General features: G+C 40.8%; 1 protein-coding gene across 3 annotated transcripts in view; it reads right to left on the reverse strand.

The window, feature by feature from the left end:
- Dnajc12 (DnaJ heat shock protein family (Hsp40) member C12) overlaps positions 1-13,000 on the reverse strand; it is a 35,628-nt gene that overhangs the window by 5,584 nt on the left and 17,044 nt on the right. For all 3 annotated transcript variants that reach the window (XM_090346418.1, XM_090346417.1, XM_090346416.1), the window contains one exon: positions 5,728-5,867. In XM_090346418.1, the coding sequence (XP_090202544.1) occupies positions 5,728-5,867 (140 nt within the window). The remainder of the gene's footprint in view (positions 1-5,727; positions 5,868-13,000) is intronic.

Here is a 13,000-nt window from a genome sequence, read left to right on the forward strand (position 1 = left end):
TCATTTCAATAGATTAAGCACCAGGAGGGCTAGAGATACAGCTCAGTGTTAAAGTGTTTGCTTAACAGTCATGAAGCCCCCCACACACACACACAAAGAAAGAATGACTAGAAATATCAAATGATAAGTCACTGATAGAGATAAGGAGAGAATCTGTACCACCAAATAATGAACTGCACAAAGCAAAAAGTCAGCAGATACATTCTACTATCCTGAAGTCTGTAAAAATGGTGCATGGTTGTTGTTGGGTTTTTTTCTGTTTCCTTTCTTCCTTCATGATTAACTTGTTTACCAGCTTTCCTTACTTGATCTTTTGGCCATTCTCCCTAGAAATCATTTTCTTATATTCTGGACCTTGGTCAACATTGGCAAATACAATTGTTTATCTACATCTTTAAACATTGGGACAGCTGGGCAACACTTAAAAGCAAACACAGACACACAAATCCAGCACACTTATCTCCAATTAACCAGCAAAAAGCCAAAATTGGAAGGGTGGCTCAAGTGGTAGAATCCCAGCCTTGAGTGAAAAAGCTAAGGGATGGGGCCAGGAGTTTGGCATAGTGGTAGAGTGCTTGCCTAGCATTCACAAAGACCCCAGTTCAATTCCTCAGTACCATATACGTAGAAAAAAGCCAGAAGTGGTGCTGTGGCTCAAATGGAGGAGCTCTGGCCTTGAGAAAGTCCAAGGACAGGCCCTGAGCTCAAGCCCAGGACTGGCAAAAAAAAAAAAAAAAAAAAAGAAAGAAATGAAAAGGAAAGGAAAAGCTAAGGGATTACGTCCAGGTACAAAATTCAAGCCCTCGTACCAGTACCAAAATAAAAAGGGACAAATAGAAAAAGAAATTATTGACTCAGATAAACCATAGATCAGCCAAGCAAATACACAAATTTGATCCATTATTTTTATCCTGAATCATCACAAGTGGATTATTTTACTTGCCTGCCTGCGTGATTTCTTCTTCTTCTTCTTCTTCTTCTTCTTTTTTTTTTTTTTTTTTGCCAGTCCTGGGCTTTCATGCATGCAAGGCAAGCACTCTAGCACTAAGCCGGCCACATCCCCAGCCTGACAAATTGTTTTTGAACATGCTCAGAAGGTGTTGAACTTCATATTGCTTCCTATCTGGCTGGACAAAGAGTGGCCACACAGGCATAATAGCAAGCTTCCCTGGCAGTCTATGGCCGAGTGGATGCATCCCAAAAACCTCACTCAGCCAGGAACCCAGAAATAATCAAAAGACAAACTCAACCATGTAGAGTGATAGGAAAACACTTTAGCAAACAATCAATTAAAAAAAAGAATAGCAGGGTATTTTTGTTGTTGTTGTTGTTTATTTGTTTTTGTTTTTTGCCAGTCCTGGGGCTTGAACTTAGGACCACTTTTTGCTCAAGGCTAGCACTCAGCCACTTGAGCCACAATGCCACTTTCAGCTTTTTCTGTGCATGTGGTACCAAGGAATTGAACCCGGGCTTCGTGCATCCTAGGCGATCATTCTACCACTAAGCTACACTCCTGGCCCAGAATAGCAATTTTTCATAAATGCACAGTGCTTGATGTGGTATGGATCAGTTTTAGCAGCAAATGAGAACATTTCCTTTATTTTGTGGCTTCAGTGGAATCACTTCCCAGTAGTTCTCCAAAGCCACTGTGTACATATTTTGGTGTTGGAGGAGAATGATACATACCTCCTTAAATTCTTTATGCTAAAAAGTTCTCTGCTCTCATGACCAGGACCACTGAAACACTCACTCCAAAGATTCCTTTCTGGTTTGTGATTGTTTTGTTTGATACTATAGTTTGGCATGAGGGCATTACACTTGCTAGGCCAGCACTCTGGCCACTTGAGCCACTCCAATCCCTTTTTTGCTCCCATATTTTGAAAAGGCTCTCAATTTTTTTTGTCAGGGCCAGCTTGGACTCTCAGCTCCCTATTTATGAGTCCTGTGTAGTTGGGATGACAGGGGCTGTGCCTGGTTCGGGGAGGAGAAGGGAATCCTGTGCAATATGTGCGTGGGCTGGCCTCAAACTACAGTGTTTCCCATCTTAGCCTCCTGAGTAGCTAAGATTACAGGTGCAAACCATTGCTTCCAGAATACATTTAACTCTCCTTTAAAACAACACCACATCTAAATAGAATTCCAATCTATTGACCTGGGTGAATTCCTACTATGTGTTTACGAAGGAAACGTCCAGGAGAAACTTCTTGAAAAACAAATAAGTAGCTGGTAAAGTGACAAAGAGTTAGTGTAAGAGAGGGAAAAAAATCCATCAGTTCCAGTTTCATCACTCTTAGGTGAAATGTGTTACCCCTGAAGCTATGGCTCATTTGAAGAATTCTCCCCAAAGACAATCCTGAGATATGACCCTGTGTTTAATGTTGCAGAAGTGCCTTGTCATTTTGTCCTGCTTTGTAGGAAAATGAAGAATATTCTTTAACCAATGCTTCTCCTTCCAGGGGGATTAGGCTGCTTACATAAAAAGAGAAACACAAGATGGATGGTGCAAAAGTAAGAGATTTTATGAGATTTAACACTTTGTAAATGTGCTAGGTAAGCAAATGTGCAGGTATGTTTTAGACAAATATCCACTTGAAATCCAAACCCTCAAGTTATAACCATTTTGTTGTCAAAATGGCTCAGTAATACAACTAACCCCAGAATCCTAATGGTGATGTTTCTCTACAAAAGGAAAGGCAATGCTCTATTGGATGATAAACAATACTAGGTATGTTCATTGTTTTTGATTTCTCTAGTATACAAACATAAAAGGATAAGCCAATGAAATAACTCAAAGAGTTAGTGGGAAGCTGAGATGGAAGAATTTGAGCCTTGAAGTTCAAAACCAAGCTGGGCAATATAGCAACATTCCATTTTTTTTTAATTTAAAAAGTTAAGAGATAGAAAGTTTGGGGGAAGGAAAGTGGGAGAAAAACATGGGAAGGGGTAACAATGTTCGAGAAGTAAAGTACTACCTTACAAGAATGTAACTGTAACCCAACCCCTTTATATATCACCCTGACAACAAAACTTAAAGGTGGGGGAGGGAGAGAGAGCTGGGGGTGGGGGGGAGATTCATATCCAGAGAGTTAAGACTCTCATATCCAGAAGTCACTTTCAGGATAAGAACGGAAAGGACTTATGTAACTGTAACCCCTCTGTACATCACCTTAATAAAAGCAATGAAAAAGAGGGGAAAAAAGAGAAACTTACAGAGAGACCACAATGATGCACAAATCATGTGTGCCATAGAATGGGAGACTCAAAATCTACTGAGGCACCAGTAGCTCACATTTGTATTTCTAGCTTCTCAGGAGGCTGAGATGAAAGATCATAGTTCGAAGCCAACCGAGACAGGAAAATCTGTGTGAAAGTCTTATCTCTAGTTAATCACCAAAAAGCCAGATGTGGGCCTGTGGCTCAATCCATAGTGTGCCAGCCTTCAGTGAAAAGCTAAAAGACAGTGACTAGGCCTTGAGTAAAAACTGCTGATGTAAACATGCATCTCACCATATCTGTACCACTAATAAAAATAAATCTAAAACCACATGCTTGCATAGCACACTACTTAAACTCTGCTGACGAGACAAATGATATAGCCAGTAAGATGTTAAATGTAATTATGGTAAGGCTTCAAACCATTTCATAGTTAAGCTAAACTCAAAGCTAAAATGATGTGTTTGGAGACAGGAAATTAATATTAAATAGGAAAGTGTTTACCACATAAATTAAAGTAGTGATTTGGAGAAGACATCTTGAAAATTCCACAGCTAACTTGATATAGACTGTTAGAAATTAAGTGACAGGGCCAGGAGTTTAGCCTAGTGGTAGAGTGCTTGCCTAGCATGCAGGAAGACCAGGGTTCGATTCCTCGGTACCACATACATAGAAAAAAGCCAGAAATGGTGCTGTGGCTCAAGTGGTAGAGTTCTAGCCTTGAGAAAGCCCAAGGACAGTGCCCAGGCCCAGAGTTCAAGGCTCAGGACTGGAAAAAAAAATTAAGTGACAGAGTTGAGTAGATCATCAAAAAAAAGTGATAAGTCAGAAGGCATTAGAATAGCAAGGGTTAGAGATCCAGTTGCAGTTAGTGTGTCATATTTAGAAGAAAGGAAATATGGTTAGGCAGAGTCGGTAGAACAATGTTTATTGAGCTAAGGTCAACTAGGAGTCTTACTTCTGAAGGTATGAAATTAAATCACTTAATTTTGAAAGGTTCTCTGTACTTTGTACCTAATATGCAATAACTATATAGTTAGTCCCTCAAAAAGTAACTAATCCTCCTTAAACAAATCCATATGAATACACAGCTCATCCCAAAATGAGATGAAGAAAACAGTTTGCATTTTAGGTGGAACAGCATTAACTATCTACTCTGGACATTGCCATTGGTTTCTCCATTATTTCAAAGACAGTCCCTCAGGGTGAAGGGTACGGCCCAGGTAGTACAGTATTTTCCCAGCAAGCATGAGGCCCAGAGGTAAAACGTCATTACTACCTTGGTACTAGAGGCCTTTTATAACCAATTTCCCACCTAAAAACTATGAAAATGCAAATGTCAATGTAATTCTGAAGAGCTAAAATTTAAGCAATATCAGCCATCTTACATAGATCAGTTCTTACAAATGTCCCTGAAATTTTGCCTAAAGGTAATTCTCTGTATTCAAGGTCATTTTTTTTTTTTTAAAAAGTGTCCTGGGCCGTGAGTTTGACCTGGTGGTAGAGTGCTTGCCTAGCATGCATGAAGACCGGGGTTCGACTCCTCTACCACATACATAGAAAAGAAACCTGAAAGTGGTGCTGTGGCTCAAGTGGTAGAGGTCTAGCCTTGAAGAAAGCCAAAGGACAGGCCCTGGATTCAAGCCCCAGGACTGGCAAAAAAAAAAATGATTAAAAAAAGTGTCCTAAAATGGGCACAGTAGCACACTCAGAAGGCTGAGCTAGCCCAGGCACTAGAAAACTGGAAGTGGCACTGTGGCTCAAGGATGGTAGCCTTGAACTGAAGAGCTCAGGGACAGCACCCAGGACCAGAATTCAAGCCCCACGACTGACAAAAGAAAAAAAAGATCTCTAGAAGTTATAGTCACTTTGTTTGCAAAGGCTGTTTGCCTCTGCTCTGAATTTTCACAAGATTTTGTGAAAATTGAATATTATCCAGATTCTACCAGAGAATGTTTTTATTTTCTCCTCCTGTTGTCCATTGAGTCTTTTTTTTTTTCTGGCCACTCCTGGGGCTTGAACTCACGGCCTGGGCATTGTCTCTGATTTTCTTTTGCTCAACACTAGCACTCTATCACTTGAGCTACAGCACATCTGGTATTTTCTGTTCATGCAGTACTGGGGAATCGAACCTAGGGCTTCATGTATACTAGGCAAGCACTTTACCACTAAGCCACATTCCCAGCCCCTCTATAGAGTCTTTTTTTTTTCATATAAAAAGGTGAATTTATTGGGGAAGTAGATGGTGAACTGACGAGCCAGGGGAAATAGATGGAGAACTAACCGGCAGGGACACAGTGCAGACTCGGGAATTGACACTGTGACCTAGAGTCTTTTTTTTTTATTGTAATTAATAGAAGGGTTACATTATATTCATCAGATAGAAGGTGCATTTCTTCACAAACATTGATACCCCTTCTCATGTTTTTGCCCCCATTTCCCTCCCTCCTCGACTGAGTCTTAATCTCAGTTATGAGTCTCACGAATTCTCCCCATCCCTGAAGAGCAACCCACCGTTTTCACTGAGTCAGCCAAAGCTTCCCACTGGTGGAATGGCATGGATATCTGGCTCCTTCGCCACTGGTCATAGCGAGCACGACTCTCTTCATTGATCAGAATCTCCTTGGCCTTCTGCAGCTTCTGAAATGTCTCCACTGGAAAACAGAGGATGAGATGAGAGCTTCTCTTTCAGAGGGATTGTTTTAAACTCTAAAACCATTCATCGGATCTCAGAATCAGGGCTTTACCATGTGCTATGTGACCTTTAGACCAGTTCACCTTATTGAGCTTTAGTCATCTCATTTGTAAAGTGGATAAAACAGAAAAGCAAGATCTGTACCAGGAGCCTGGGAGCAGCATAACTGCTCCCTTTACTGAGTTTCAGTGACGTGGCACATACTAACAACACATAATACTGGTGAGAAAGGAATGTACAGAATACATTTTTGTTCACTAGCAAGAAAACTAGCTTTCTGATTGATAGTTGTAAGGGAGTTGGTGACCAGGCAAGAGATAACACAAATGAAGATGAAGGCAAGAAAAAGTTGACATCGCCTGGGGTGGCTGGAAGACACAGGGCTCAGGAAAGAATGGTGAGTGAGGGAGCTGTACACTAGACAAAGGTCCAATCATCTATAGCCTTCTGTGTGCTGGTAAGAAGTCTAGTCTCTTTATTGTCATTAGAGCCATGGGAAACTATTGGAAAGCTCTGAATACAATATTGTTGGTGCTCAGCAAATGCTAGTTTTGTCAATGATCTATCTGACCATGTGGCATGTAACAGGAACCTTTCATGGCTCTGCTGGAAACACTTCTAGTCTTCTGCTCCACTCACAGTGTAGTTAAGCCTTTCTGTATTGCAGAAAACAAGATCATTATATAAAACACAACTACATTTCTAAACATGACCAATGAACAATCAGAAAATTAAATTAAGGAAAGAATTCCATTTTATAACACCACCAAGAAGAATACAATACCTAGGAAATTATTTTTAACAAAAGAAGCCCAGGGGCTGGGCGCCAGGGGCTCACACCTGTAATCCTAGCTACTCAGGAGACTGAGTTCTGAGGATCAAGGTTCAAAGACAGCCCGAGCACAAAAGAACCTGAGATTCTTATCTCCAATTAACCCCTAGAAAACAGGAAGTGGGGCTTGGTTCAAGGGTAAGGAGGTAGCCTTGAGCTGAAGAGCTCAGGGACAGTGCCCAGGCCAGCCCCATGACCCACCCCACCCAAAAAAAAGCACCACAGGATATGTATTCAAAACTATATAAGTAAGCAGACTTTAGAAGACTTAATATTGAGAAAAGGATTACAGTCCCCAAACTGATCTATAGATCCAATACCATTTCTATCAAGATCCCAGTTGCCTTTTTGTGTAGAAACTAAAGAGCTAGTCCTAAAAGACACATAAAACCATTTCATGGGCAGAGAGTTTGGCCTAGTGGAGGAGGGCTTGCTTAGCATGCACTAAGACCCACGTCCAATTCCTTCATATCACATACACAGAAAAAAGCCGGAAGTGGTTCAAGTGGTGGAGCTCTGGCCTTGAGAAAGCCCAAGGACAGTGCTCAGGCTCTGAGTTCAAGCCCAGGACTGACAAAAAAAAATTCAGCACAAAAGGAGAAAGAAGTAAGCCTGGTGCTTCTTGAGTTCATTGATTTTCTACATAGCTGTGGACATGTGTACCTACTTCCAAACCCTTCGTAAACCCTGTTGGTTCTATCTTCAAAATATACCTAATATCTAATCTTGTCACCACGTCGACTGCCACCAACCTAACAAAACTTGGGTAAGGTAGTATACACCTGTAATTGAGAAGTCTAAATTAATTTTGAAGTTATTTTTAACTTCATGGCCCCACCAAAGAGTCACTCTAACCCAATTCTAAACCAGCAGAAGTAGCAGCTTCAAGGAAAATAGTAAATTCCAGATAGCTCCCTATATAAAAACCACCCCCAGTGATTAAAGGCTTCAGGTCAAGATAACTGATACAAGGGGACTTGAATTTGGCCTAGAAGTAGAGTGCTTGCCTAGCATGCACAAAGACCTGGGTTCGATTCCTTGGTACCACATACATAGAAAAAAGCCAGAAGTGGTGCTGAGGCTTAAGTGGTAGAGCTTTAGTCTTGAGAAAGCCCAAGGACAGTGTTCAAGCCCTGAGCTCAAGCCCAGGACTGGCAAGAAAGAAAGAAAGAAAGAAAGAAAGAAAGAAAGAAAGAAAGAGAGAGAGAGAGAGAGAGAGAGAGAGAGGGAGGGAGGGAGGGAGGGAGGGAGGGAGGGAGGGAGGGAGGGAGGGAGGGAAGGAAGGAAGGAAGGAAGGAAGGAAGGAAGGAAGGAAGGAAGGAAGGGAGAGAGAAAGCGAGAGAGAGAGAAAGAGAGAGAGAAAAAGAAAGAAAGAGAGAGAGAGAGACAGAGAGAGAGAGAGAGACAGAGAGAGAGAAAGAAAGAAAGAAAGAAAAGAAGCGATATCTTGACCAGCTGCCCTGCAGTTTGGCACGTATCCCATAGCATGAACCACATGTATCTCCTAGCACACTAGCACATGCTTTAGCCAATCAATTCATAAAATGTTAACCCTTTGAGCTAACCAATTATTTCCAGCCAAATATCTTCTTGCCACTAGCGGCACAAATCAACTTTTAGTATTGTTTTTTGATTTTCCGCAGTGTGTTATGATTTGCTCAAACTTGTGACTATGCTTGGAAAGTTCCCAGAACCCTATAAAAACTGTACAATAGGAAGTCGGGACTCTCAACTCAGACCCACTGAGTGGGTGTCAGTTGTGAGTCCAGGCTCGAGCTTGCATTAAAGACTCTCGTGCTCTTACATCAAATTCTGCTCCTTGGTGGTCTCTGGGGACCCCAAATTCTGGGCACTACATAATCCCCACACTCAAGAGGCTAAGGCAGCAGGATGTCAAATTCAAAGTCCTGCCTGGGCTACAGAGCCAGACTGTGTCAAAACAAAGAGTCAAAGTGGTTGATCCTGAACTTCCAGGGCATAAACATACCACTTCATTTCTAGCACCCTGCCTGCTACAACAGGGTATCTCCAGAACCCAGCCCCAAAGCAAGTCTACCTAGATTCCTTTCAAGCCATGAACTATTTTTTAATAATTTTTTATTGTAATTAACAAAAGGGTTACATGATATTTGCCAGATAGAAGGTGCATTGATACCCTTTCACATGTCTTGGTACCCATCACCCTCCCCCCCACCCACCACCCACCCCCCGTCTTGATTTCCCCCCTTCCCTATCAAATTTCAAATAACCAAATACAAATAAATTCAATATATCAGATAGCAAAGTGAGATACTGTAAAAATATGAGATACCCAAGAGACAGCAAAGGAGATGAAAGATAACATAGTACATTAAGGACAACAATCATTCATTATATGGCTTTTGTTTCAGTATCCTGGAGGTCCTTTCAATTAGCTTCATACTATAAAGCCATGAACTATTTTATTATCAGTCCTGGATGTAGTAGTAATCTATGAGTTAAAGAAAAGATGCAACTACTGAAAGCTTCAAGAAGAAAGACAAATAGGATTATCTTTAATGAGCAGTCCTTTCTATTGCTTGTGAAAGGGGAAGTGTCCCATTGTGTGAACAAGATGTCACTTTCTTCCAACAGGAATAAAGAGCTTATGAAATTATCCCCCAGTCACTCTTAGTGAAGATTTGCATTTATAATGTGAGTCACCTTTGCTCTGCATATTACTGTCGGCCTCATTTGCTGGAATTCTCAGAAGAAGAAAACCCCACTTGGAATTATTCTGTCAATCACTCCACAGCAACAGATGTGCAGAGAGCAAAAAGAGACCTCCTCTTAGCTGTCATATGGTCTTTTTCTTGTGCCATCCCTTTACCACATTTAATAAAATGAGTTGAGGTTATATTTGCCCTAGCGTGTACCAGCTAATTAAATGTCACACTGCACAAACATCTACCAGTGAGACCTCATTTTGTAAGGTTAGATGAGCAAATGATGCTGGAATCCCTGAAATACTTTCAGATTTAATTTCTGATTTCCCAGGCCTACTTTGAAAAATATAAAGGTTCTTTTAAATTCATATTTCACCATCAGATTTGTGTTGTTACAACCATATTTTAAATAAATGCTATTTACAATTACTTAAAAACTAATCATGAGGTTGCCAGAACTACTTTGAAAAATTCTAGAGGAAAATAAATCAACTGGTATTAGTGGTTCTCTGGTAGGAAGAGATAGGAATCGACTTTTCAGCATTAGTTATTATTACTGCTGTATGTAAGTTTTATTCTGAAGAGTATGTTAGTCAAATTTTTATTCTTATATTGAAAGACCTGAGATGATTAACTTGAAGGAGGAAAAGGCTAGTTTAGCCCATAGTTTTAAAGGTTTCAGCCCATACTCAACTGATCCCATGACTTAGGCTTTGAGGCAAAGTGGGAGCATGCAGTAGAGCAAAACTCCTCATGCATGGCCAGGATGAAAAAATTAAGAAGAAGAACAAACAAGGAGGAAGGGAGAGCAGAAGAAGAAGGAGAAGGAGAGAAGGAGGAGAATTAGAAATGTCTGGCAATAGTGCATTCTGAATACTGTATCAACAAGTAGAATTGGTAGGGGACACTCAACACTGAAAAATATAGCAGTAAAATGCAGTAAAGAGCACTGTTTGGGTTGTTGTTTGTTTTGTTTTGCTTTAGTTTGTTTGTGCTGGTCCTGGGCTTAAACTTAGGGCCTGGGTTCTGTCCAAGCTTTTGCTCAAGGCTAGTGCTCTACTGCTTTGAACCACAGCGCCACTTCTGTTTTTCTGGTGGCTCACTGGAGATTGCCAGGTTGGCTTTGAAGTGTGATCCTCAGATCTCAGCCTCCTGAGTAGCTAGGATTACAGGTGTGAGCCACCAGTACCTGGCTAGGGTGCATTTTTTTAAAGTATAGTTTTATCAGTAAACATATTCCTTCTCTGAAGGGACAAGAATCACTTACATTTTTAGAAAAAGCACATTAATCCAAATTGAGTAACTATGTGATTAAATGGCTTTAAAAACCATGTCCACCCAAAGTCTGAATCAGATATCATCTGTGACAAGGGAAATATTGATATCTGTACCTTTAATTTAAAGCAATGTAAACACAACTCAGTGTTTCTCAAAAGAAGAATCTTCAAGGCCCATACATGAACCCTTCATTACCACATTTATCACATATTGTCAGGGACAGAGCAACAATTCAGAGCCAAGCTTCACAGAAAACAAACCCAGTTAAACAGTAACCTGGAGTAGTGGTTGTTTTTAGTGTTTATATCCAATTTTTAGAATTTTGTTCTAGGACATCTTATCGTAATATTAATCCCAATGCAGAAGGGTAATCTGTGTTTCCTCAAGAAATACTGATTCAATGATCATTCACTCATTCAAGAAATTGGGCTGGCAGGGCACCAGTGGCTCACACCCTGTAATCCTAGCTATTCAGGAGGCTGAGATCTGAGGATCACAATTCAAAGCCCAGGCACCAAAGTCCCTGAGACCCCAATTAACCACCAGAAAACAACAACAACAAAAAATGGAAGTGGTGCTGTGGCTCAAGAAGTAGGGCAGTAGTCTTGAGCTGAAGAGCTCAGGGACAATGCCCAGGCCCAGAGTTCAAGCCCCATGACCAGCCAAAAAAAATAAAAAGAAAAAAGAAATTTGGCTGAGTAGTATCCTGTCCTCTGCTGCAGGTGCTCTGTTTAGAACGGGGAAGAAGAGCATTGTGAAGGAGATAGGCAGGGGTTCTGACAAGATAGCATGCTACAGTCTCTTGACTGACATACAAGGAGGATGCAAAAAGAAAGAATCCATCTCAACCAACAAGCCAGACCTGTAATCCCAGTTATACAGGAGGAGAATACCAGTCTGAGATTGGAGCTGGGGGAAAAATAATATATATATTTTAATGATACCTTATCCAATAAATAACTAAGGCAAAAAAGAGGGTTCAAGTGATATACCAGTGTCTAGCAAGCACAAAGTCCTAAGTTCAAACCCAAGTACCATCTCAAATAAAAAAATAGAGTAAAATAAAAATTCATACATAAACATTGACCAGTAACATATAGCAAATATAATAATCAAAGATAAGATGTCAAAGTAAGGCAGAAGGCTCTGAGTTAGCTCCCCAGCAACATACACATTTAAAAAAAATAAAAAAAACTAGGCGGAGAGATTAGCCTAGTAGTAGAGTGCTTGTCTATATGCACAAAACTCGGGTTCCATTCTTTGGTATCACATACATAGAAAAAAGCCAGAAATGGTGTGATGGCTCAAGTGACAGAGCTCTAGCCTTGAGAAAAGCTCAAGGACAGTGCCCAGGCCCTGAGTTCAAATCCCAGAACTGGCAAAAAAAAAACTTTTTAAATAAGCACTGGGGATGTGGTTCCAGTACAAAAAAAGTTTGTATAGGATGTTCTCAGTCCTGGGTTCAATCCCTAGTACTACATAAAAGACCAACAAACAAAAATGAAATTTTTTAAAATAGGATAAAATAGAGCTATCTGCAAAGTGAAGCATTTAAAGGACTGTCTGTAGGTATCCATGCATGAAATGGCAGTGGGTTGCTAGCCGTACTGCAGTGAAAGAAGAGGACACAGAAAAGAGATGTGGAAAGGGAATCAACAGCTTTTGGTCATGGCCCCATGTGGACATGAGAGAAAGGAATGTTTGTTGTTATTACTGTTTTGGTTTGGTTTGATAATTTTTGCAATGCTGAGGACCTGAGTTACTGTGTAACTGATCTACACCCCCAGACCAAAAATGAAGTTTCAACTTGGCCAATTGAATTGATAGCAGTGTCATGCATCTAGTGGGGTGTGTGTGTTTGTGTGTGTGTGTGTGTGTGTGTGTGTGTGTGTTTCCAAGTTCTCAGGCTTGGACTCAGATCCTGAGCACTGTCCTTGGGCTTCCTCAAGTCTAGTGCTACTACCACTTAGGCCACAGCACCAATTCTGACTTTTTCTATGTATGTGATAGTGAGGAATAGAACCTGGGTCTTCTTGCATGCTACGCAAGCACTCTACCACTAGGCTAAACTCCGGGGTCCACATCTAGTTTTTGATGCAGTGACTTTGAAATGTTTCAAAAAAAAAATTCCCAAGAACCAGTTACAAATACAGTCTATAAAGAATGAAGCTGGGTGCTGGTGGCTCATGCCTGTAATCACAGCTACTCAGGAGGCTGAGATCTGGAGATACCAAAGCCAGCCTGGGCAGAAGTCTGTAAGACTTTCATCTCCAATTAGCCATCAGAAAACTGGAAGTG

The sequence above is a fragment of the Megascapheus bottae genome, chromosome 15 (assembly GCF_031878675.1).
Source record: "Megascapheus bottae isolate mThoBot1 chromosome 15, mThoBot2.hap1, whole genome shotgun sequence".
Taxonomy (NCBI): domain Eukaryota; kingdom Metazoa; phylum Chordata; class Mammalia; order Rodentia; family Geomyidae; genus Megascapheus; species Megascapheus bottae.